This window comes from Zalophus californianus, chromosome 11, assembly GCF_009762305.2.
Source record: "Zalophus californianus isolate mZalCal1 chromosome 11, mZalCal1.pri.v2, whole genome shotgun sequence".
NCBI lineage: Eukaryota > Metazoa > Chordata > Mammalia > Carnivora > Otariidae > Zalophus > Zalophus californianus.
In genome coordinates this window covers 101,718,139-101,744,828 of record NC_045605.1, presented here as the reverse complement: position 1 = coordinate 101,744,828, position 26,690 = coordinate 101,718,139, and the positions used below count along the sequence as shown (strand labels likewise).

General features: G+C 40.4%; 3 protein-coding genes across 3 annotated transcripts in view; 1 reads left to right on the top strand and 2 right to left on the bottom strand.

Moving 5' to 3' along the window:
- The window catches only part of LOC113914732 (olfactory receptor 1440-like), a 166,686-nt gene that overhangs the window by 28,856 nt on the left and 111,140 nt on the right, over positions 1-26,690 (top strand). The gene's annotated exons all lie outside the window — the stretch shown is intronic.
- LOC113914737 (olfactory receptor 4D11) lies at positions 7,250-8,185 on the bottom strand. Its single transcript, XM_027580215.1, has one exon. The coding sequence runs from the start codon at positions 8,183-8,185 to the stop codon at positions 7,250-7,252; it is 936 nt and encodes a 311-aa protein (XP_027436016.1).
- LOC113914738 (olfactory receptor 4D10) lies at positions 19,732-20,667 on the bottom strand. The gene has a single exon (XM_027580216.1). It carries the CDS (start codon positions 20,665-20,667, stop codon positions 19,732-19,734), a length of 936 nt encoding a protein of 311 aa, XP_027436017.1.

The following is a 26,690-nucleotide window of genomic DNA, read 5'->3' as shown; positions in this document are numbered from 1 at the left end:
CTAGTTTTAATTTCTGCATTTCTTTTTCTTTTTGCTCTTCTAATCTTAGGGGAAAAAAAATCCTTAACTGACCACGGTTCCCCACGTAGTACTCTCCTTTTTGCTCCCACAGAAACATAAGAGCTCCCTCCCCGTTTCATTATCATTTGTTCCGATTCAGCTCAGTCTCCCTGTCTTGGGGGTTTAGTAACGATATGGAGTGGCAAGAATAAATGTTCAGAATAATGACTGCAGGAGACTTCAGGTCTCCAGGATGCCAGAATTAAGAATTCCCCTTACTATACTCACCATGGCTAGAAGGTAAAGAAATCATTTCAGAAGGAGTCTGATCAGTCTGGACTGCAGAAACATATTTTAATGCATGACAGCAATCCACTCTAGAATCTTTCTTTTGGATACTGGAATGATAAGTTAATAGGTTTCAAATCTTTTGCTCTGGACACCACTGCAATAAACCTAAGAGCTTTCTGTGCCCCCTGTCCTCTCCCTCCCTCCCTTCTTTCTCCTGTTTTTCTTTACCATATCCATTTTCTTTATTTTCTTCTTTACATACTATTTCCATGACTGTATTAGGATTCTCCTAATCTATACATATATACATATAATATGTACAGTTGGTTAAGCGTCTGCCTTTGGCTCAGGTCATGATCCTAGGGTCCTGGGATCGAGTCCCACACCAGGCTCCCTGCTCAGCGGGGAGTCTGCTTCTCCCTCTCCCCTCTGCCTTTTGCTCCCCTGGCTTGTGCTCTCTCTCTCCTTCTCTGTAAAATAAATAAAATCTTTAAAAAATTAAAAAAATATATAATATGTACATATAATGCACCTATATGTGCCTACATATATATACATAAAAGGAGAATTATTATGAGGAATTGGCTCACACTATTATGGAGGCTGAGAAGTCCCACGACCTGCTGTCTGTAAACTGCAGACCCAGGAAAGCTATTGGTATGATTCAGTCCTAGTCTGATGGCCTGAAAACCAGGGAAGCATTGGTATAAATGATGAGATGAGATGTTCTGACTCAGGCAGTGAGGCAGGAGAAAGGGGGTGAATTTCTCCTTTCTCCACCTTTTGTCAAACTATTCAGGTCCCCAAAGATTGGAGGACATAGACCTTAAATGGGAAGGGCAATTCATCTGCTCTACCAAGTCCACTGATTGAAAAACTAATCTCATCTGGAAACACTCTCACAGATACACCCAGAAATAATGTTTAATCTGGGCACCCTGTGGCCAGTCAAGCTGACATATAAAATTAACCATTATGATGACAGTCAGGTGATTTTTTTTTGAAAGAGAGAGAGTGCACACACCAGTGATGGGGGAGGGGCAGAGGGAGAGGAAGAAGGAGAATCTTAAGCAGGCTCCATGACCAGTGGGGAGCCTGACTTGGGGCTCGATCTCATGACTCTGAGATCATGACCTGAGCCGAAATCAAGAGTCAGATGCTTAATCGACTGAGTCACCCAGGCACCCCTGAGATGATCTTTTTGAGGGAAAGCTGACTCAAATATCTGTCCTTTCTTTAAGAAGTTTACAGTGAAAACAGTAAGAGTATTGTAGCTTGTGCAATCAGTGGAAAGAAACGTGAGGAGGTACAAAATCTTGGGGGATGTACATAAAAACCAGTCCCATTTGGACACACAATGTTTGTAAACCCTGTCTATGAGCCCAGATGAACAGTATTGCCCCACACGTGCATTTGGGATACACATGGGTGGATCATCTGGAACACTTATGCAATTTCGGTTTTACCACTTCTTAGCTGGTATGACCTTTGGCAAGATACTTACTAACAGTACCAAACTAAGATTCCAAACTATAAGATTCATAGGGCATGGGTTAGAGTTATTTCTTAGCCTGCACCATTATAATTTATCTGCAACACGACGATAATAAGACCTACCTCATACGCAGGATCCTTCTAAGGAGGAGGTGAGATTATATGTCTGTTTTGGAAGCAGCTGAGGAAGCTGATTCTGCCAGCTGGCTACTCTGTGTCACGAGCCTCAGGTGAGAGCTCCTTCCTTACACAAGCCAGGTCCATCTGTGGGGGCTTCTCTGAGAGTGGCTCACCTTGCTATTGGTTCAAAGCCTTCTTCCCAACATTTCGGGGTAAATTTAAAATGCAATCTCTCCTTTAGTAATATTTTTCTTTTTTGCTTAGGGATTTGAGCTAAGACTATGTTCAAAAAAATTCAGAATATTGTATTACATATCTGCTTAAAAACACCAATACATTTATTTTTGTATGCAGTTGTAAATATAGGTATTCATATAAAAACCAACCCTCAGTTGGAAAGGTAGTCATCTGGGTATCAGGCTCTGTGGGCAGGGAAGGGTGGTGGGGGTACATGCAACTTTCAAGATGTCAGCATTATGGAAATGTGAGCAGAATAATGGAGCTCTACTCCGCTTATTTTTTGCTTGCTTTTTTAAATAAAGATTTTATTTATTTATTTGACAGAGAGTGAGTACAAGCAGGGAGAGAGGAAGAGGCAGAGGGAGAGGGAGAAGCAGGCTTCCCGCTGAGCAGGGAGCCCGATGCAGGATTCTATCTGAGGACCCTGGGATCATGACCTGAGCCAAAGGCAGATGCTTAACCGACTGAGCCACCCAGGCACCCCTATTTTTTGCTTGCTTTCAGTGAACATTTATAGAGTGATTCTTAGGTGCTATACCAACCGCTTCATTTTATCTCTTCCCAAACCTATTGTACCCACGTGAAATAGATATTATCTTGATTTCGCAAATGAGGACACCCGAGGCACAGAAAGATTAAGTAACTTGCTCAATGTCTCGCAACTGGTAGAGCCATGTCTCAAACTAAGATCCATCTTATTGCAGACTGACACTCTTAACTACTGCAACTATACTTCTTCCCAGTGGTGATCAGCCCTTCCCAGAAAATGCTGCAAAGAAGAAAATAATCTTTCCAAATCAGGTGAAAGTAGTATGTGGGTGTTAGGAGACTACACCTCTCCTTTGAGAGGATATCAGAGTGACTGGGAGGAAAAAAAGCAGAGTTTGGAAGAGCAGACTTTGCAGTCTTCAGAGGTACCTTCACCAAGAGCCTGCATCAACGGCATGCAGAGCTCCTGTGCAAGGTGCAGAAATGAGATCTGAGTAGCATCACCTTAAATATAAACTCCTCTTGGAAATAATGGATCTGGTGGGTTCCAATGGATGCTGTCTTTTTACGAAGAGTGGGAAGGATACTTTGAGAGTATTAGATTATGCATATTGCATTGAAACACATGCATAATACAGAGTGGGGGGATGGGCAAAGAAATACAATCTTACGTGTCTTTGCAAGGTCAAGATACAGAGCACAAGAATTTCTTAGGAATCCACTCAAAGGAGACCATCCTTAGGAAACAAGCTTATCAAACATGTTGGACAGAGCCTGCAGCCAGAGGGTTACCCTCATACCCCGGCTTCCCACTAAGCAAATGCCGCCCCATTCTCTACATGGAGTTAAATCGTGTCACAATTTTCTTTTTCCCAATATTGAAAAACCTCTACTCTTAATTGAATCCCTAAAAGTTTCAGGAGCATGATTCATATTCATTAGCACATGAGGGCATAGATAAACTAGCTATCAAAACACTTTACTCAAAGCCCCCAAACTTCCATTCCCAGCCAAGAAACATACTGAATTCAGGAATTGTTGTTTTGGTGCTGTTTTTCTGCGGCAGTCACCCTCCTGAGAACTGGGATATTAGCACCTTTTCAACTACCTTCAACACTTTGAACCTCAACATCCTGCCAAGTAGAATATATCACATCCCTGAAGCCAACTCACCTTCTTCTTGTATTCTGTAAGCCCCACTTCCCCTTTTCCTAAGACTGAAGAAACACCACTTTTATTTGCTTCATTAGAATTTTGGTTTCAACAGGAACATCCTATACACTTGTAGTGTTTCTGAAAAATCAACACTGACAGCTTTTCAGTTTCAGAAGTTCATGCATACCAACACTAACTAACTTCAGTCTCCAAGTGGGAAATTGATCCTCTTATGATGCTCCAACTGCACCTTAGAAGAAGTAGGTTCTGGGGAATTTCTATGTTTAATGGAAAGCCTACCTCAAGGTTAGTGATTTTGTTATTTTCTTCCTTCAGATGGGAAAAGGCAGCCTCAGGGAATCACATCCTACTGACTCTTCATCTTTGCCTTACAGTTTCTCAGCCCCTTCGATTAGTCCCTCAGCCACAAGCCCAATATAGGAATGAGCAAAGGGAATATTGTTGGTTAAGAACAAGAAAGCTAAGTGGCCAATTCAGTGGAGTTCCTGTGGGAGTCATTAAAATGTCACCAAGCCCTTCCCCTCCCTCCCCCTCATCTCTTCTCTGCCCCATCTCACACATAATGCAGGGGTCCCAGTGCACATTCAGGACATACCCTTTTCTCTGGAAGAAGCATATGAGACAGTGCATTATCCTCTTTGGCTCAAGAAGACAGCATTGTGTTCAGTCACACCAAGGACCGTGCAGTCTTCCTCCTGACAAAAATCAGCTTGCTTGCGGTCAGCTGGGAAATGAAACTTAAGTAAAAGTGTACCAATGGAAAAATTAAAGCCCTGTGGCTACTGTTAGGGCAGCTCTCAGAGATTGGACAGTGTAGATTTATCTGTGCAGTTTCTGTTTAATACAATATGTACATTGTCCCTATACAATTACTTTATTTTTTAAAAGTGGTTTTATTTTTAAGTAATCTCTACACCCAACGTGGGGCTCAAACTCACAAGGCCAAGATCAAGAGTCACATGCTCTATTAACTGAGCCAGCCAGGCACAACCCCCCCCGCCCCCCACCATGCAATTACTTTAATCTACTACATGTCTGAGATCCATAGATCACTTAAACCCTAGGGAGGTAGCACAGTGACAGCTCTTGATATTCATCAGTTTAATTACTTCAGCATTATTTTATGTTATTTGGTTTGTGGTACCAGAGATGTTTATCACTAACTGTTTGATTCAGGGAGCAATGCAAGAAAGGGTAATTTGAAAGCTATATGTATGCCCAGAGTCTGTTACATTTTCTATGGTCTTAGCAGCAGAACTTAAAAAATAATAAAAATTGGAAATGGAAAAAATGCAGTTGAAGTTGTGATTTGATGTCATCCAGATAAATGATGTATGTTTGTGTAATCAGATGCTATTGCTTCCCCCTTCCTCTGAATTATTGATCAGGTTATGTTGTACATTTTGAATGGTTTGAAGAGGTGTCAGGAGCAATGGTGTGGCAGAGATTTCTGGGTTCTTGCCCTTTGGGATTATGCTTCTGCAATACAATGATTCAGACCCCCTATATCTTTGGTGCTATCCAATTCTGACATAGCGATAACAATCTGATTTAAGTGAGTGACCAGAGATAAGAAGGAAAGGAAAGGACACATTTGCAGGAAATGAACTATTAAAGTGGCTTGTGGTATGCATCTTTTATAGGTAATTTCATAAAGAAAAGCCTAAGGACTGTTGAGAGCAAAGCTACCTGAGTAATGTAGCAGGACTCTATGAATGGTGACTTGACAAGTATGAATTATTCTTAGAATTTTCATGATAGAGGAGGTAGGCTAATATTGTAAAAAGTTAGAATTGATTGATCAAAGTGACAGGAAATTGCAAACAATTGAGCCAGTTAGTTAATGAATGCTTATGGGGCCAGCCCAGATCCGATGACAGCTGTAACTAAAGTCTGTCCTCAACACTCACTGCCCTTTGGCTAACTCTCCTTGGACTCTTTTCTATCCTACTGACTCTGACTTTTCAATTTGGTCCCTTATCTTACTCTCAAAGCCAGGGTTTATCTTTGACTCATTATCTTCTTTTGCTCTGAAACTCTCCTGCATTGTAACTTATCTCTTTAAGCTGTATAAATAGCAAGCAAACCTCTTGTCATGACAGAAAGCTAGAAGTTTTAGGATGATAAATGCTTTGAATTCAATGTACATTCCTTTGCTTTTTATCCCATCAGGGTTTTTTTCCCCCCTAATAATGAGGAATATGGGACATACAAGAGAAGAGTGTAACAGGCTAATGGGGGATTGAATGTGTGTTAGGCAGAGCCGTAAGTGTGACATTGAGAATGACATTTGCCTTGCACTGAACATTTACTATCTGCTGGGCATTGTATGTTTCACACATACCATCTCCTTTTAACCTTACCAATGACTCCATGAGATGCATAGTATAAGTATCTTTGTATAGTGAACTATAACCTGTGGAGAGACAAAATAATTTGCTCAAGATCACACAGCTGATGGATAACAGAGATGGGATTTGGATCCAGGTCACAATGTTTTACTTTTTACTTTACTTCTTTACGAAGCTTTCTCAGATAAAACTCTAGCCTGTACCACCTCTTCCCAAACATCAACAGATTGAAAAACAGACATTAGAATTTTACCTTCTTTAACACCTCCTCTCTTCCTCTCTGGTGGGAAGAATGTAAATCCTCAATGGTGAAGCTAATCTGAGACTGGAAAATCGGTTCTTCAATAATAAAAATGGGTTGCTCTTCATTTAGGATCCCTGAGGTTCTGCCTTTGTCTAAATTTATCTTGAGAATGTGAATCTGGCACGTCTGGTTCTACATGAGATAAATCCTTTTAGGACATATGGGGAAATCTTCCTAAGATTCTTCATTACTGATAGGAATTGGGGAGGACAACCATTATGTACTGTTGAGGTTCTCAAAAGGTCATGAACCCATATGGAGTTTAACTGGGCTGAGAAAATTTCTTAATCTGTGATAGGCCATATGTATCCATATATGTGTGCTACAGAAGCACTGATTGTAAGATCTTTTCTAGAACAGGATTGTAGTTTGGTATAGACAGTTCTGGCAATGTAGCACATTACATTCATATGGAGGAAGAACAATAGATTAGGTGTCTGAAGACTTATCTCTGCAATTCACTTGATATAAGATCTTGAGCAAATCACTCATATCTAGGCTTCTATTAACTTACCTCTTGAAAAAGGATTCGATCAATCTCTTTACCTGCCATAAATTGTCCTCAAATAGAAATACATCAATCAGTTCAATCCTGTAATACTAGTTACTTCATACTCACCAGAAGTTTGAGTTATTAGTAACCTATTAACTTAAATAGGAAAATAAATTGTTATCTAGTAAGTATAGTTGGTTTATTGACAATATATTCAAGTATATAAATATGACTCTATAGAAAAAATAATGGAAGGAATTCTTGGTGATGAAGAGGTTGGAGATTCTTACACTATTCCATCACAAAAGGCATGAGTCTTCTCCTCAGTCTCCTCATGGCTGACTTCATCTCCTGGTTCCTCAGGGTGTAGATCAAAGGGTTCAACAGTGGGGATATGACAGTGAAGGTGACAGAAATGGCTTTATCTGTGGGGAGGGCAGTGAAGGGCTGGGCATAGACATAGATGCAGGGCACAAAGTGCAGGGTCACCACAGTGATGTGGGAGGTGCAGGTGGAGATGGCTTTCCTCCTGCCCTCCCCAGCGTGAGACCTCAGCATCATTAAGATGACTGTGTAGGACACAAGCAGGAAAATAAACCACAGGATAGTGACTAAGCCATTGTTGGAAATCATCAGGAGCTCAAGTGCAAAGGTGTCTGTACAGGCAAGTTTGAGGACCTGTGGGACATCACAGTAGAAAGTGTCAAGAACATTGGGTCCACAGAAGGGGAGGGGCAGCAACAGGGAAATCTGCACGATGGAGTGAACAAAGCCCCCCACCCAGGAGGCCACAATGAAGGCAGTGCATCGCCCCCTACTCATGATGGTCACATAGTGCAGGGGCTTGGAGATGGCCATGTAGCGATCAAAGGCCATGACAGAGAGAGAAAAAATATCTGCCCCACCGAGAAGGTGGAAGAAGAACATCTGTGTCATGCAGCTTGTATAGGAGATGGTCTTTATCTTTGACAGAAGGTCCACGAGAACCTTGGGAGTAGTGATGGAAGAGAAGCAGATGTCAAGCACAGCTAGGTTGCGGAGCAGGAAGTACATGGGGGTGTGAAGGCGGGACTCACATGTCACAGTGACCATGATAAGGAGATTTCCCAGAAGAGTTATCATGTACATGAAACACAAAGAAAGAAATAAGACCAAGCTCAGGTCTTGGGACTGAGTAAGTCCCAGAAATATAAATTCTTTTACCCTTGTGCTATTTCCCAACTCCATTGAATCATGTTTCCTCTTCTTTGTGTAGCTTGGGAAAAATGAAAAATATTATTTTAGAAATTGTTCACTGTCCCTTAATATATCACACAGAGTCAGGTATTAGGTCTGAAAACTAGTGAGCTGAAAACTAGAACTAGCAGCTCACTAGTTCTCACTTTTTCACCACATAAAAAGCTGTTCTGAGGTTATTGCTAATGTGTAGAAAATGACATCTGATTAACACAAGCATGCATCTAATTATTCTTCTGTAAATTATAAATATTTTAGATGTGGCATAAAAATAATGTTCTATGAATAGAAGTTCTAAGCATTTAAGATAAACAGGTGGATGTTAAATATTCAGAAAGGGACTATTTGGGCACGAGGGATATAAAAATGGGGTCAGTTTGATGTGTGGGTAAGGCAATGTGTCTGGCTGGTTTCTTTTCCAGATTGCATGCTCCATTTAAATGGTCTAAGAACCCGTATCTGCAAAATGGTTCCCTTTGGACTGAACTCCACAGAAACACTCCTCCCTTTTTTAAATTGCAAATTTAATTCTATGAAAAATGAGAAAATTTTAAAGCCATGAAGGTCTTCTCTATTGGTCTATTCTCGCTTCACAAGACTTCTTTATTTCTACCTTTATTTACACTACTTTAAGTACCAAAACCCCCATTGAATAGCTCCTCAGCTGTGGAAATGAAAGTGTAACTCAGATCTTCTCTTCTGTTCATCGTTCTAGTTTGTTTCTTAAAAATTATTATTATTTTTTATAGAGCTATCATTGACATATAATAGACTCACATATTTGAAGTGCCTACTTTGATGTTTGGATATAACCATATATCCATGACATCACTATATTTAAGATTGTTACCATATCTGTCAACCCAAAAGTGTTCTTATGACCCTTTGTTATATGTCCCCTTTGCCCTTCTTTCTTCAGGCAACCACTGATCTGCTTTCTGTTACTATACATTAGTTGGTATTTTCTAGAATTTTGTATACATTGAATCTTATAATATAGACTTCCTTTTTGTTTTTTTTCACCCATAAAATTTATCCATGTGTTTGTGTGCACCAATATTTTCTTCCTTTTAAATGATGGATAGACCACAGTTTGTTTATCCATTCACTTGTTGATGAACATTTGGGTTACTTTTAGGTTTTTGGCTATTACACATTAAAGCTGCTATAAATATTCATTTTCAAGTCTTTGTGTGGACATATGTTTTCACTTCTCTTGGATAAGTACCCAGGAGTAGAGGGGCTGTAACTCTTAAAATTCAATAATAAGAAAACAAACAGCCCAAACGAAACACAAAGGTATAAATGGTTTGAACAGACACCTCAACAAGAAGATATAGGGTTAGCAAATAAACATGTGAGAAGATTCTCAGCATCATTTATCACTGGGGAAATGTAAATTAAAACCACTGCACATACCTATTAGAATAGCTAACATAAAAAAGACAGATATATCAAGAACAGGCGAAAATGGAGCGGGATTGGAACTCTGGTGGAAACAGAAAATGGCATGGCCATGTGTGAAAACAGCTTGGCAGTTTCTTACAAGGCGAAATGCATACTTCCTGTATAATCTTACTGCTTTTGAATTCCTTTCTTTTTCTTTCATGAATCCTTGAAATGGGCCTTAATTTCTTTCTTTGCAGTTAATCTTTTTCTTACCATAATTAGAAACAAAAGAAAGGTGCACTTACTTTTTTGGGTATGTTTTTCAGTTCCAGGGAAGATATTTCTTTTCACTTAGCTCAGGTTCCCATCAAGCTTTATTTCACCTGTGTGTAATTTTGTCCAAAGTCTATTTAATATGGAAAGCTGAAAAAGCTACTAAGAGGTATCATAGCATACAGAGGGTACCTGGGGGACTCTGGCATGACCTGCCTGTTCAAATCCCAGCCAGGGACTTAGTGTGAACGTGGGCAAGTTACTTCACCCCTTTGGCCTGAGTCTCTGCATCAGTATTTGGAAACAATAGCATCTCCCTCATATGATTTTTGTGAGGATTAAATGAACTAATGTCTGTAAAACCATCAATACTTAGAGCATTGTCTGATCTATAATCCATAATAAATGTGATTATGTGTGTGTTTCCTTAAAGAAAAACTCTGGGTCAGTTGCTTTCACAGACACACAGTCTTTAAATAGTCCAACAATCTCTTGGAGGGACTGCATATTTCCCAGAACATGTATTCTAAAACAGCTTCATCAGAACATACTGTTTTGAAGAAAATAGGAGATGTTTTTCTTTCAGTGGTAGTAAGAATGACCCAGAGCGTGGTGACAGTGTATGGTAGCAAGAAAAGAGCTTGCCTGATTTGCCTTCTTGTCTGACATCATCTTAGCAAACCAGAGAAGTCCAGTGCATGGTCTCTGCAGTGAGAGCTTTCGGACTCAAGTCCTGGCTTTGTAATTTGGGCAAGTGAGAGATTTCACTTCTGCATCCATGGAATGGGGCTTATAATACTCATCTCACAGGGAAGCTATGAGGATTAGGCGAACTAACATATGCAAAAGTGTCAGCATATAGGCTGCTTATCTGTTAAAATTAGTACTATGTTGGGTAACCTTAATACTGGAGGATCATCGGTAAATGGGGGTGTGTTGAACTAAATGATAGCTGAGCTATCAATCCTGACTATGTAAAGAGAGAGCAAATGATCCTCAGAAAACACCGACTCAATAGTTACTGAGGAGATCCAACCTAGTTATGAAAGTCTTCCACAGGGACCTGCATGTAAATAATAGGCTATCTACACAAAAGGGGAGAAGGTACCTCAAACCCCAAGTCAGGCCTGTTTGCAGCATGTCCCATATTCACAAACTACCTTTGGTAATTTGGACAACATCCTTCAGCTTCTCCATCTTTCTCCTATTTTTATTTTTATTTTTTTAAAAAAAGATTTATTTATTTGAGAGAGAGAGAGAGAGAGAGAGAGAGAGAGTGCATGTGCCTAGTGGGGGGAGGGGCAGAGGGAGAGGCTCTCAAGCAGACTCTCCACTGAGCATGCAGCCTGACACAGGGCTCGATCCCACAACCCTGAGACCATGACCTGAGCTGAAATCAGAGTCAGATGCTCAACTGACTGAGCCACCCAAGCGCCTCCATTGTTTTCCTATTTTTAATCCATCCACTTGTTTAGCAAATTTTGATGGGAAATTGGCAGATTTCTAGGTTATTTGAGAGAAAGAAATACAACCAGTGGGAAAAGAATCGAAATCGAATAGTACTATGGGAGTGATGAAGATAGATGAGCTGCATGAGAGAAAAGGATGATTTTTCACTAGAAGCTATGAGAAATCTGCATGGAGAGGGTGACATTTATGTTTGGGACACATAAGAATGGAGAAAAAGGGAGCTCTGGCTTTAGGGAACAACTAGAATATATAAAAATTGCTTGCAGGGGCCCCTGGGTGGCTCGGTGGGTGAAGCATCTGCCTTCCGCTCAGGTCATGATCTCCAGGTCCTGGGATAGAGCCCCGCAGCTGGGGCTCCCGCTCAGCATGGAATCTGCTTGAGATTCTCTCTCTCCTCCTTCTTTTCCCTCCCCGCTTGCGCGCATGCACTACCTTTCTCTCTCTCAATTAAAGAAAATCTTAAAAAAAAAAGTTGCTTGTAGGTGGGAAGATTGGCTGGAAAGAAAGGATGCCAACATGAAGGCATGGAGAGAAAATCATTGCTTGAAAATTTTTATTTTTTGGTAAACCTGAGGAACGGTATGTGTTTATTGTATAATTCTTTCAACTTTTCTGAAGGTTTAAAATATTTTATTTTTCCCCTCTACTTTTAAATTTAACAAAATAAATACCTCTACAGATTTCAGGCTGAGGACATCCATGTAGGGGAAACAGGGCCTGCAAAAAGTCTCTCTGTGCAATTTAGAGGGTCCCAGAAAACAAAAATCCCTTTTCTCTAATTCTAAACTGAACTTATTTCTCTGTCTCTCATTTCACAATGCCTTTTTTGGTCACTAGTCCTTATTTGTGCTGTTACTGAAGGTGAACCTCGGAATACGGTACCTTATGTACACATCGCATTTTTAGTCAAAATGTATTTGTGAATATTAATGATTATATCTAGATTTCAGTTTTTCTCACTCTCATTTGTCACTCTTCTACATAGACATCCAGACACTACAGGCACACACACTCATGTAGAGTTATACTTCTTACCTAAAGTCTCCAGCCTTCTTTCAAGGACTCCATCTGAGTTTATGTTCACGTGAACCTTGGGAACTCTTCAGCTTCGGGAAATTGTGTCACACAACCCTCTGAAGGCTGGTGATTTCAGTGGCTCCTCTTCCGTCTTTACGTGGAAAAGGGAAGCCTCAGGGAATAGTATTTTCTTGTCTCTCCCATGCTGATTCACAGTGCCCCATCCTATTTACCAATTTCTTAATCCTAAACCTGGTGCGAGAATTATCAGAGGGATTCTAGTTGGATGTGGCTATGGAAAATGTCTGCTGATGGTGAGGTTGTTTCCGAGGGAGTAATTAGGACATAATTAGGCCCACACACTTAGGAACACCCATTTTTGTCAGGGCCTAAAATTGTCTAGCAGTGAGAAAGATTCTGTCCTTGGCCAAACTCTACTCAGGCTCCCCTGAATTTTTTAAGCAGGACTCAATGTTTGGACGTCCGTGTCTGTCTCTGCATTGTCCAAGTTTAGCAACAATCCTGCTAAGTCAGGTTAGCCAGAATCCCCCACCCTCATATCTGATCACCTCAGCAAGAATCCCATTAGGTTGGTTTAGCCAGAGCCCCCCGCACCCCCACCCCTTTAACTCTGGTGTTTCCTCTTAGTAATTTTCCTGTTGGGAAATAAGTATCGATTCTTAGGGATTCTGAACAACTTCCTCAGGCAATGTCACCCATGCAGGGGGAGTTCTGACATGTGACACACAAGTATTAGAAGGACCGTTGGACCTGACGGGGTTGTTAGGCAGGAGTGAAGGAACTGATGGGTTGATGACCAAGCTCTCACAGGACACACAAGTAGCCAGGAAATCCACACTGGGTCTACCAGCAAATCCTACTTGCTTGACCTTTAGAATTTTTCCAACTTCTCACCAACTGCACCCTTACTACCTTAAGTCATGTCTTTATTATTTCTAATACAGCAGCCTCTTAATTGGTCTCCCTGCTTTTGTCCTTACTCCTCTTCAGTCTACTCATCATAGTGGCCCCTGTGATTCTGTTAAAACATCATTATTCTGCTTTTCAACACCCTCTATCTTACCTAATGGGAAAGTCAAAATCCTTACAATGATCTAAAAGGTCCTAGTGCCAGGTCCTGTGGCCCCATGATCTCTCGGACCTCAACTGCTACCTCGCTCCTCCTTGCTTCCTCTCATCTAGTTACAAAGCCCTCCTGGCTGTTTCTTGGATGATCTGGGCAAATCCCCAACTCAGGGCCTTTGAACATCTGATTTGTGGACTGAGATTTGTATCATGATGTGAACATTTTTTTAGTTTCAAAAATTTTAAGATCTAAGATTTAAAAAAACTTCCAGCAGCTATATATAGCATAAGTAAACAAATACATACTGAGTTGATATGTTAAATAATGTGTTCCATTTCATTCCAAACTTTTTGATGTCTATGCATGGTCTAAAGCAGCTTCATAAGTTTCTGTCAGTTTTAGGGAGTCATGTTATCAGAGAGTAAAAATGAATCAGTTGTTTTTTTTAACCATATCCTCCAATGATTTGAGTTGCAGAAATGATTGAGAAACATTGTGAAATCATTGAGTTGTCTTAATTCAACAATTTTTAATGCCTTTTTTACTATATTCCACTTGATGCCGATGCTGGGGATACAATAATAAGTAAAGCATAAACCTAGTGGGAGAGATAGGAAGAAAGAGAAGAAGGACTAGAAACAGGATCCTGAGTTCTGTGCTAGAGCTAAGCACCAGGAGCTGAGGGGATGCAGTGCTCGTGTGGCCAACAGGCCTGCAGTTCAGAGGAAGGTCAGGGTAAGTACCTTGCATGAGCTCACGGAACTCATAATTGGTGAGGTACATAATCTTACTCAAGCTGGGCTAACTTCAAGGAACCTGCTCTCAACCACTGGGATGCGGGCTTTAGATGGAACAATCTTCTGGTAATGGTTACCTTATTGATATTATAGAGTCAGAATATGAACTTAATTTGGATGTGTTAACTTCGGAAAGATGTGATTACCTTATGAAAGACCTTGTAGAATTTCCATGCCCAAGATACATTATGTCTCTAGTATGTGTCTCAGCTCCCTTCCTGGTAACAGGGCAGGAATGTAGTGGGAATCTCTGAGTATATACATAGACAGGTGTTTTTTTAATGGAAAATTTAGTTTAGACAATTGTAGATTTGCATGCAGTTGTAGGAAATAACAGAGATCCTACCTTAATGCAGTCTCCCCCAATGATCATTTACATATATCAAAACATTGAGTTGTACATCTTTAAGTATGTGCCATTTTTGTCAATTGTTGATCTTAAAAACCAGAGGAGCTATTCCGCCCCCCCCCGCCCCGCCCCAGCAAAATGAGTTTATTTAGGGATAGCAGAGGAATTACAATTTGGGACAAGCAAGTTATGGTGAACAATAAGTGAGTCTGGAGAACGGAGGGGAGGGGCTTGCTTCTATAGGGGAGAGGAGAAAGCTGGGAGGGGCTGTTTTTATTGAATTCTCATTGGCTGGGCTGTTGCAGGTCAAGGAGAAATTCTTCCCTTCTCCTGTTGCGGTATATAAAGTTTCTTTGTGGAAATATCAGCAAGGTGGTTTCCCTTAGCCTCCAGGAAATCAAGTTTGGGATACCCAGGGATCTTGATAATCGCTAAAGCAGCTGGTCTGAGTATGGCACCTAATAATTCCTGAACATAAAGACCATTTAAAATTTTGTCCCTCTTGGAAGTGAGGAGGCCTCACTGTTTCCATAGCACCCCAAAGTTATGAGTTAGTCCAAAGGCTTACCTACTATTAACATAGATATTTGCAGTTTTGTCCTTGGTTAAAAATGCAGGCCTGAGCAAAAGCATACAATTCAGCCTACTGGGCCAAGGTAGCCAAGGGCAAAGGTACCACCTCAATGATTTCAAAAGGAGTTGCAGGGGCGCCTGGGTGGCTCAGATGGTTAAGCATCTGCCTTCGGCTCAGGTCGTGATCCCGGGGTCCTGGGATCGAGCCCCGCATCGGGCTCCCTGCTCGGCGGGGAACCTGCTTCTCCCTCTCCCTCTACTGTTCCCCCTGCTTGTGCTCTCTCGCTCTCTCTATCAAATAAATAAATAAAATCTTTAAAAAAAAAAAAGGAGTTGCAAGGGTGCCTAGGTAGCTCAGTTGGTTGGGTGACTGCCTGTGGCTCAGGTCATGATCCTGGAGTCCCGGGATGGAGTCCTGCATCAGGCTCCCTGCTTGGTGGGGAGTCTGCTTCTCCCTCTGACTCTCATGCTCTCTCTATCTCATTCTCTCTCTCAAATAAATAAATAAAATCTTTAAAAAAAAAGGAGTTGCAAGAGCATACCCAGCATAATATTTACCATTTTCATCTCTTAATAAAAACCACTGGTAAACCATGAAAAATCAGTGTTATCCAAGGGAGTTTCCTGTAAGTCCTCACAGGGGGTCAGGAGAAGATCTGTCAGCGGCAAATAGTCATGAGGAGTATCATCTGTAGAGGAGGGAAGGGTGGCAGGGTTAAAATTCTTACAGCAAGAATTATATGAGGCACGGTTAGCAAGAGGGTCTCATAGGAGGTGAGACAACTGGCTGAATGTGTTGAGTGTGATGGGCATTCAGGAGGGCTTCAACTCCATGGGGTACAAAGATATTTAGAGAGAATCCCATGACTATCTCTTCAATGGTCTTGACTAAAAGGGTGTTGGTAGGAATGGCTATGAGGCAAGGGGGGGTGTCCTTGTGTCATAGGCTCTAGCTGTTGGCTATAATACCCCATGTTTTGGGTGAGTACCCCAAGGGTGTTCCCTTCCTTTTCAAATACGAAAAGGAAAAAGAGAAGTTGATAATTGGGATGTCCAAGAGCAGGGGGATTTACCAAGCTTTCCTTTAGGACTTTAAAACCTAAGTTATCTTGATCTTCCCCAATAACAGGGTCAGGTTTATTGTTTTTTTTTTTAATAAAATATATAGGGATAAAATAAAAGAAAATGTAAAGGGGTTGGGTCATAAGTGATTTTAGAATCCAATTTTGACAGCAGCCAGGCAGCTCAAGATTCGATTGGTGCTTAGTTTTGGGTGTGAGGAAGTTCAAGATGCCATGGAGCTTATCTGGATCTAAAGGTAGCCCTTGTTGTGAAATCAGGTACCCCAAATATCAAACCTGAGTGCAAGAAAATTGCAATTTCTCCTTCGAGACTTTGTGTCCCACTAAGGCTAAAAGTTTTAACAGGTGGATGCTGTCTTGCTGTGGAGAGGCCTCAGAAAGGGAGCAGAGAAGTAAGTCATGTACGTGTTGTAATGAAGTAGAGCCTCCAGGTAACTTTACATCATCCAAATTCGCTTTTAAGGTTTGGGAGAAGTAGGAAATACTTTAGGTAAAACCCTGAGGCATTACTGTCCAGGCATATTCCTTTCTTTCCCAAGCGGAGGCAGATATTGACTGGCCTTATCCACAGGGATGCTAAAGAAGGTGCTACATAAATCAGTCAGTGAATACTTGCTTTCAGTGGGGATGCAGGCTAACAAAATATTGGGGCTGGAACAACAAGATGATGAGGGATAACAATATTGTTCACGGGTCAGAGATTCTGGACAAATCTCTATCCGCGGGCTTTGGGTTTCTTTACAGGTACCGTAGGAATATCACAAGGACTAGAGCAGAGGCCAGGAGGGGGTTTTATTTAGGGGACTCCCATTTGTTGGCACTGAAAACTAAGGATCTTAGTGGTCTTCCTTTTAGTTGAATTCTCAATGGTGCGGGTGAGCTGATTTGCTAAATTAACTAAATCTGGAGTGGATACAGTTTCCCATTCTCTCCTGCTCCTTTGAACTAGGAGGGAAAGATGCCAGTTCAGCCTATTACTGAACACAGAGTTGAAGGCTACCTGAATGGATTCTACATCCATAGGAAGGCCAGAATTTTCCTTAAAAACAATTTGTAGTTGATGGTAATCGTCATGCACAGGTTCCCTGGGTTTCTGAGTGTGAGCCTGAATCTTAAATCAACAGGTTTTGGGAAAGCTTAGGGGTTGCCAGGGGGAGTCATTTAGTGTTTGGTGAGCCTGATCACATAACAAGACAGGGGCTTGGCCTCTTGTTTTGCAGTCCTGGAGCCTTCAGGATCATCCCAATTAGCGGCTTTCATCTAGCATTGGGCTCGGCCCTCACCAGGGAGCATGTGAGCTAGCTGGTACAAATCAGAAACCTGGCTGGTAAGTTTGAACCACCGTTAGATTCCTTGGCAGATCTATGAGGATCTCCAGTAACTCTAGGAAAATCTTTGGCCATGGCTCATAGTTCATCCTTAGTCCGGGAGACACAGGAAGTTATGGGCTTACCACTTAGGATCCTCAGAAGGTCTAATTTTATCTTACTCTTTTAAAAGATTTTATTTATTTTAGACAGAGAGCAAGCGCGAGCACAAGTGGGGTCAGGAGCAGAGGGAGGACAAGCGGACTGTGCACTGAGCTCAGAGCCCAACACGTGGCTCCATCCCATGGCCATGAGATCGTGACCCGAGCCAAAATCTAGAGTCACTTAACTTACGGAGCCACCCAGGCATCCCTAGGGGGCCTAAGTTTAAAGGAACAGGTTCTAATGGGTTCAGAGGAGGAGGACGTGGGGAGAGGTTTGGAAAAAATGGGAAGTTCAGTGAGAGAAGTGGAGGGTATGAAAGTGAGGATGGAAATAAAGAGGACAGGGGAGGGGAGAACAAGTCCTCAAAAGCTTGTCTTTTTTCAATTGCTTGTTTGCCTCAGTTAACTGGGAAATGGCATTTCGTAGAGAGATGATTTTAGAGTCCTGAACACACTTGGAAGCCTCAAGATACCAGCTGAAATAGGCATCCCATTCCGTTTGTGTTTTTTAAAGCTGTGGTCTTCTAAGAAAAGCAAATTTGGGGAGATCAAAAGTGCCCCCTAATGGCCATTGGAGTTCTAAATTAATTTTGGTTAAGTTGGTCCAATTAATTTAAAATACTCTTGAGGCGGGACCATAGTTTTTAAACATAGAACCAGACTGGGCCCCAGAAGGAGGACCTTCCTGAGAGAATTTAGCAGATTCAGATGCCGTTCCTCAAAACCAGAGATTCGGTAAACAGAAGAGTAGTCACCAGAAGGGGCAGTGCCTTCCGAACAACATAAAACCAGATTCCGAATACAGTTGTGGAGCTCAGCTAGAAGGAGGGAACTTTGATCTGAGAGGAGACTTTGGGAACCCAAAGGGAAAAGATGGCTCAGGGAAGCGGAGAGTGCAAGGGGCTCAAGTGGTGCCTCACACGCTTCTAGGGGCCATGAGTTACTTAGGGGTTCATCTCCTTCAGGTTCCTCTGTGGTCACCATGTAATACTGACCTTAAAAACCAAAAGGGGGCGCCTGGGTGGCTCAGTTGGTTGGGCGACTGCCTTCGGCTCGGGTCATGATCCTGGAGTCCCAGGATCGAGTCCCGCATCGGGCTCCCTGCTCAGCGGGGAGTCTGCTTCTCCCTCTGACCCTCTTCCCTCTCGTGCTATCTCTCATTCTCTCTCTCTCTCAAATAAATAAATAAAATCTTTAAAAAAAAAAAAAAACCAAAAGGGCCAGGAGGCGCCTGGGTGGCTCAGTTGGTTAAGCGACTGCCTTTGGCTCAGGTCATGATCCTGGTCCAAGTCCCGGGCTCCCTGCTCTGCAGGGAGTCTGCTTCTCCCTCTGACCCTCTTCCCTTTCATGCTCTCTATCTCTCATTCTCTCTCTCTCAAATAAATAAATAAAATCTTAAAACAAAACCAAAAGGGCCAGTTATTTTACCAGCAAAATGAGTTTATTTGGGGACGGTTGAGGAACTGCTATTCAGAACAAGCCAACTACAGCAAAAAAACAGGCAAGTGGAGATAATAGGGGAGAGACGGAAGCTGGGCGGGGCTGTTTTTGCTGAGTTCTCATTAGCTGGGCTGTTGCTGGGCCAGGAGAAATTCTTCCCTCCTCCTGCGGGGGCAGAACAGGCTTCTCCCTGCTGGGGAATGCCGGGCTTGCTTCTTACAGCCAATGGTAGTGTGAGAGCGCCCCCTTCAGGGCTTCCCGACTCCATTTTTAAATGAGGTTTCCTTTATTTTCACACAATACCTCAGTAGAGTTGAAAATTCCAAATAGATAAAACTGAGTATATTTTGATTTCCTTGTTTCTAGCAAGGCCGTGTTGCAAAAGCAACATGTACTCCCCTGGCTAACAATTTGATTTCTTTTGTAACATGGAACCCATATTTTGACATTATTACTGCATGCTGAGCAGAATCTTTGAAAGTCCTCTGTAGCTTAGCAGAAACAAAAATTAATTAGAAACCTTGAATAAATACAGTTTATTTCATGGACAAACATTTTTAAGGGTGATGAGAAGGCACGAACTACCTGTCTATTCCGTGTCAGAAGGTATGAGTCTTCTTTTCAATCTCCTCATAGCTGACTTCATCTCTTGGTTCCTCAGCGTGTAGATCAAGGGGTTCAGCAGAGGAGAGATGACAGTGAAGGTGACAGAAATGGCTTTATCTGTGGGGAGGGCGGTGAATGGCCGGGCATAGACATAGATGCAGGGCACAAAATGCAGGATCACTACAGTGATGTGTGAGGTGCAGGTAGAGATGGCTTTCCTCCTTCCCTCCCCTGCCTGAGACCTTACTACTAATAATATGACCATATACGACACCAGGAGGAAGAAAAACCACAGTGTGGTGAGCAGTCCATTATTGGAAATCATCAACAGCTCAAGCATAAAAATGTCTGTACAGGCGAGCCTGAGGACCTGGGGGACATCGCAGTAGAAAGTGTCAAGAACATTGGGTCCACAGAAGGGGAGTGGGAGCAACAGGGAAATCTGTACGATGGAGTGGGTAAAGCCCCCCACCCAGGAAGCCACTATTAATCCAATGCAACGGCCTCTACTCATAATGGTCACATAGTGCAGGGGCCTGGAAATGGCCACATATCGATCCAGTGCCATCACTGACAAAGAAAATACGTCCACCCCTCCAACAAGGTGGAAGAAAAACATCTGGGTGAAGCAGCCATTGAAGGAGATGGTCTTTCTCTGTGACAGAAGGTCCACCAGAACCTTGGGAGCTGTGATGGAGGAAAAGCAGATGTCGGCAACAGATAAATTACGGAGCAGGAAGTACATAGGGGTATGAAGGCGAGACTCATAGGTCACAGTGACCATGATGAGGAGGTTTCCCAGGAGAGTTGTCAAGTACACCAGAAGCAGGAAAAGAAGTAAGACCAAGCTCAGTCCTTGATTCTGGGTTAGGCCAAGGAAAGTAAATTCTTTCACCCTGGTGTAGTTTTTCGGCTCCATTGAGTCATTTTGTTTTTCTCTTTTGTTTCAAGCTACTTCACATGAAAGTACTTGGCTATTGATTTCATTTTCCTCCTAAGCACTAAGACTGCAATTCAGAATCTTGCCCATATGGCTGTAGTGTTTGCAATTTGTTGGGCTGTCCAAATTTTTAAGATTAAAATCAGTTTTGTGATCAAATGAAATTACCACATGCAAAGTCATTCAATAATTCTTTTCCTATAAAACTCATTTTGGAAAGAATAAGCATATTTCCAGCCATTGTAGACTTATAGTCTACAAGTTTAATGTTCATATTAGCAAATATTCCATTGACTTCAAGAGGGTCTTATCTTGCTAGAAAATAATGTTCTGTTTCTTATTGCAATGTTGCTGTGGCATGAGTCAGTTTCCTTGCTCTTGGCTGCTTTATATCAAATTTCTTAAATCTTCAGCCTATTGTTCCATGTAGGTAACTTGTTACTGTGATTATTACTTTATACTACTCAGATTATTTGCTTGATAATCATTTTAAAATATTCAAAAATTGCTATTGGAGAACAGATTGAGACAGCGTATAAATCTAAATCTCAAAGAATCACATTAAATTTTTTATTGTGGTAAAAACAATTAAACATGAGAGCTACCCTCTTAACAAATTTTTAGGTGCACAGTGTTGTATAGCAGTTTTCTAGAACTTCTTCATCTTCTATAACTGACGTGGTCCTTGCCTGAGTGTGGGGGAGAGAATAAGGATAATGACCTGATTTTGAGGAGTGAACTATTCTGTATCCATCACACTCTTCTGCCTCTTTTTTTGGATCAGAGCTAAGAGAAAGAAAGATCACACAGCAAGGAGAGATGTTAGTATCGTTAGAATAATGCCCTTTTTTCATACACTGTTATGGGTAATTCTTACTTATTTTTGTAAATTTTTATTGTTCCACCTTGTACTTAGCAAGTGAATATTTATTGCAATCTTCATAGGTATAAGAATAAGTTGGACCACATTGTCCAAGTGTTTACACTCTAACAAAAGTGGGTGATTTGTGTAAGTTGATGAACAAAATGCATGATAAAATGTGAAATGTGTCATGAGAAAAGTGAAGGTAGATTTAGGTGGGAGAAGAGGTATGGGGTAGAGATATTGTGATTTCCAGGAGCAACAAAAGCTACTACTTTGCGAGTGCTTACTATGTGTGAAGAGTTATAAAATGTTGATACATTTAATGTGCACCACTATCCTTTAGTAAATATTAATGTTATTCTTGTTTTTGATATGGAACATATTATGAGTCTACGTTTGGCTGAAGCGAAGGAAGAGATGGAAATAGGATGGAAGAAATGGAGGTTTCTTTTTTCCCCCCTTCAATCTCATTTGGAGGGTCTAATTTCATATAACAAGAATGTTTGATAAAGTCTGTCCGAAGACAGGGATTTGGCAAAATGGGGCTCTGGAAACCCCATTTACATCGACCTTAGTCTGAGGTGGCCTCACTGATAAGCAACTCAAAGGATCACAACAAATGTATGATGTCTTCCCTCACACCGAATGGACCACATTTCTGGAATCCCTTTTAACACAGCATCCCTCTTTCTGATAGTTAACACCCACCTTTGTTGTTTCTGTTGCCGGGAAGATCATCTTGGCTCTGAAGTGCTTGATACACCTGGAAAATATCAAAGTCAGACTATTTATATATAACCAAAATGACAACATGTCAATTTCACTATGCATAACGTTAACCTTAGCTAGAAGTTTAATGTCTTGACCGAATTCCTTTGATCCTGAAATTCCAAGTAAAAATTGTACAGTCTTAGGTACAGTGCAGAATATTACACTTGGAGACATTAATTCTTGAAAATTTTGTTTCTGAAGGAAAGCCTTTTGGAAGACTAAATCTTAGTACCTTTGCTCTCCTTTCAAGAGAAAATGGGCAGATTCAAAGCATCACACCTTCAAGAACTTCTACTGTATCCCTGTCTTATATACAAATCCCTCAACCTCAGGCCTAATATAAGAATTGCAAAGGGAATATTATTGGACAAGGATGTGGAAGTCAGGTGCCTAATTCTGCTGGTGGTGATGAAGTTTCAGTAGGAGTTATTAAAAAGTTACCAAGATATGCACATGTGTACACACACACAGATGGACACATTTTGATCAGTGTCCAAATTATTTAGAAGCAGTAGTGCAAATCTATCCCCTTATCCACAGCTCAATTGGAACACTGTTAAAACATGCCAAATGCTGTGCCCAAGAGACTACAAGGGTCCAATTTCCATTGCTTGCAAGGCTCAGAGGACACAATATATAAGTTTCAATTAGATTGCCAGAAAACTACAAGAGAACTGGATCTAAAATCCTTTGCTGCCAGTTCAATTTCTAATTATACACAGGATGATTATAGTCTAATGACGTTACTGTAAGTCCCCACATGTAGGGAAACATGATTTAGATGGTGTTTGGAGAATGCACATTTTTCCTGTTTTCCTATACTCTGCACATGTGGTATCTTTCAATTTGGATATGGCTGGATGAGTATGTTAGTAAAGCTAACAATTACAGTAGTTACTTAGGGTTAACTCAATTTATTGAGCGGCTTGACTTTATATCTTCTGTTTCTACAAGGATGATGGGTTTGGATTTACGTGCTTTTCCATTTTGTTTTTGTTTTATTATATTAAACTAATCTACAAAGATGAAAACTGTATGAGACACGTTGTATATTTGAGATAGGTAATTCTCTCCCCCCCGCCACTGCTTTATTGAGATATAATAACATCAGTTAAGGCGGATCCAGCCTTAAACATACACGATGATATTGTGTATGTTTAAGGTATATGATATATTGACTTGTTACATTTATATATTGCAAAACAATTATTATTGTGGTGTTAGCTGACAGCTCCATTACCTTACATAATTACTAATTCTTTTTTTGTGGTGAGATCACTTAAAATCTACTGTCTTAGCAACTTTCAAGTATATAGTAGTGTTAACGATAATCACCATGCTGTACATTAGGTTCCCAAAGGTTTTTCATCCTATAAATGGTAGTTTGTATCCTTTAACTAACATCTCCCCATTTCTCCCACCCCTCAATACCTGGAAACCACCACTTTACTCTATTTGCATGAGTTCAGATTCCACATATAAATGAGATCATACAGTATTTCTCTCTCTGTCTGACTTATTTCACTTAGCTTAATGCCCTCGAGACCCATCCATGTTAACACAAATGGCAAGATTCCCTTCTTTTCTATGGCTGAAAATATTCCAGCGTGTGTGTGTGTGTGTGTGTGTGTGTGTGTGTGTGTGTGTGTATTTTTTCGTATATACACATTTTTATCCATTTATCCGATGGACACTTAGATTGTTTTCCTGTGTTGGATATTGTAAACAATGCTGCAATAAACATGGGAGTGCTGATACTTCTTTGAGATCTTGATTTTATTTCCTTTGGATATGTACCCAGAGATGGGATTGCTGGATCGTATGGTAGTTCTATTTTTTATTTTTTTGAGGAATCTCTATACTGTTTTCAATAGTGGCTGATCCAATTTATATTTCCACTGACAGTGCACAAGGGTTTCCTTTTCTAAACATCCTTGCCAACACTTATCTCTTGTCTTTTTGATGATAGCCATCCTGACAGGTGTTGAGTGATATCTCATTGTGGTTTTAATTAGCACCTCTCTGATGTTTAGTGATGTTGAGCACTTTTCATGTACTTGTTGGCCATCTGTATATCTTGTTTGGAACAATTTCTTCAGTTCCTCTGCCATTTTTAAATCAGATTGTTTTTTTTTTTTTTTTTGCTGTTTTGTTGTATGAATTCTTTATATATTTTAGATATTAGCCCTGTATGATTTGCAAATACTTTTTTCCCCATTCTATATGTTGTTTTCTTCATTTGTTAATTGTTTCTTTTGCTATGCAGAAGTTTTTTAGTTTGATGTAGTCCCATTTATTCATTTTTCCTTTTGTTGCTTGTGCTTTTGGTGTCCTATCCAAAATAATCATTGCTAAGACCAATGTCAAGGAGTTTTCTCGCATTTTTCTTCTAGGAATTTTATGGTTTCGGGTCTTATACTTAAATCTTTCATCCATTTTGGGGCGCCTGGGTGGCTCAGTTGTTAAGTGTCTGCCTTCGGCTCAGGTAATGGTCCCAGGATTCTGGGATGGAGTCCCACATCGGGCTCCCTGCTCGGCGGGAAGCCTGCTTCTCCCTCTCCCACTCCCCTTGCTTGTGTTCCCTCTCTCGCTATGTCTCTCTGTCAAATAAATAAATAAAATCTTAAAAAAAATCTTTCATCCATTTCAAGGTAATTTTTGTGAGTGATATAAGATAGGGATTTAATTTCATTATTATGCATTTGGTTATACAGTTTCCCTAACACCATGTATTAAAGAGACTATTGTTTCCTCATTGTATATTCTTGCCTCCTTTGTTGTAAATTAATTGATTATATATGCGTGGCTTTATTTCTGAGCTCTCAGTTTTGTTCTATTGGTTTATATGTTTGTTTTTATGCCAGTACTGTGCTATTTTGATTACTATAGCTTTGTAGTATAGTTTGAAATCATAATTGTGATGCCTCCAGCTTTGTTCTACTTTCTCATGATTGCATTGGCTACTAGGAGTCTTTTGTGGTGCCACATAAATTTTAGGATTATTTTTTTCTATTTCAGTGGAAAGTGCCTTTGGAATTTTGATAGGGATTACATTGAATCTGTAGATCTCTTTGGGTACTATGGACATTTTACAATATTATTCTAATCCATGAGCATGGAATATCTTTCCATTTATTTGTATCTTCTTCAATTTCTTTCATTTATGTCTCGTGGTTTTTAGTGAATAGATCTTTTACCTCCTTAGTTAAATTTATTCCTAGGTATTTTGTTCTTTCGATGAAATTGTAAATGGAATTGTTTTCTTAATTTCTCTTTCTGATAGTTATCCTCTTTGCTGGTAGGTGGACTTTTTTTTTCCAGTTTACTTTTCCACAGATGGAGCAATGTTTAATTCTCTGGTTTCCTCCTTTATTTCTATTTTTGGTCCTGAGCCTTTCCCTTCCTTTTCTGTGAGTTCTGTTTGCACTTAAGCAAGTTAAGTAAACTAAAGTAAATGTTTTCAAGAAGCATTTTAATGTGTGTATGCATGTTTAAATCAGGACTTTATTTCATGATATATGGTCTTTCATATTGCCTGAAATAGCTCTATTATATTTTCTCCATGGATATAGTTGTATATGGGAGACCAATGGTGTATGTAATTTTATTTTGTATGTAACAACCTAGTTTAATTCTTTTGTTATTTTCAATGATCTTTTGGTGAATTTTCTTTATATTATTTAAGATAATCCTCTCAATATCTGAGAATAATTTTTTCCTCTAATTTTTCAAAGTTTATATACTTTTTCATTTTTCTTGTTTTTAAATTGTAAGTAAATTCAAGTTTAATGACTTTGTGGTGAGAGTGGCTATCATTGTTTAGTTATGTATGGTAATGGAAATTATTTTAATGTTTAATCATTAGGTATACTGTTTGCTCTCTGGTTCTAATAGATATATTTTTTACCAAGATAATACAATTTTTCTGGGGTGCCTGGGTGGCTCAGTCAATTAAGTGGCTGCCTTTGGCTTGGGTCATGATTCCAGGGTCCTGGGGTCGAACCCCACATCGGGCTCCCTGCTCAGCTGAGATCCTGCTTCTCCATCTCCCTCTGTCTGCTGCCCTGCCTGCTTGTGCTCTCTGTCTCTCTCTCTCTCTCTCTCTCTGTCAAATAAATAAATAAAATCTTAAAAAAAAAGATAATGCAATTTTTCTTCAGTTCCTGGCTTTATAGGTGTTTTGCTCTTCAAGGAAGAACAAATTGTATTGTATTGAATATTTTCTGCATCACTGAAATAATCACATTGTTTCTCTTTTTAATCCGTTATTGCTGTGAATTGCATTAATAGTTCTCTTTGAAAAACAATTTTTTTTAAAGATTTTATTTATTTGACAGAGACACAGCAAGAGAGGGAACACAAGCAG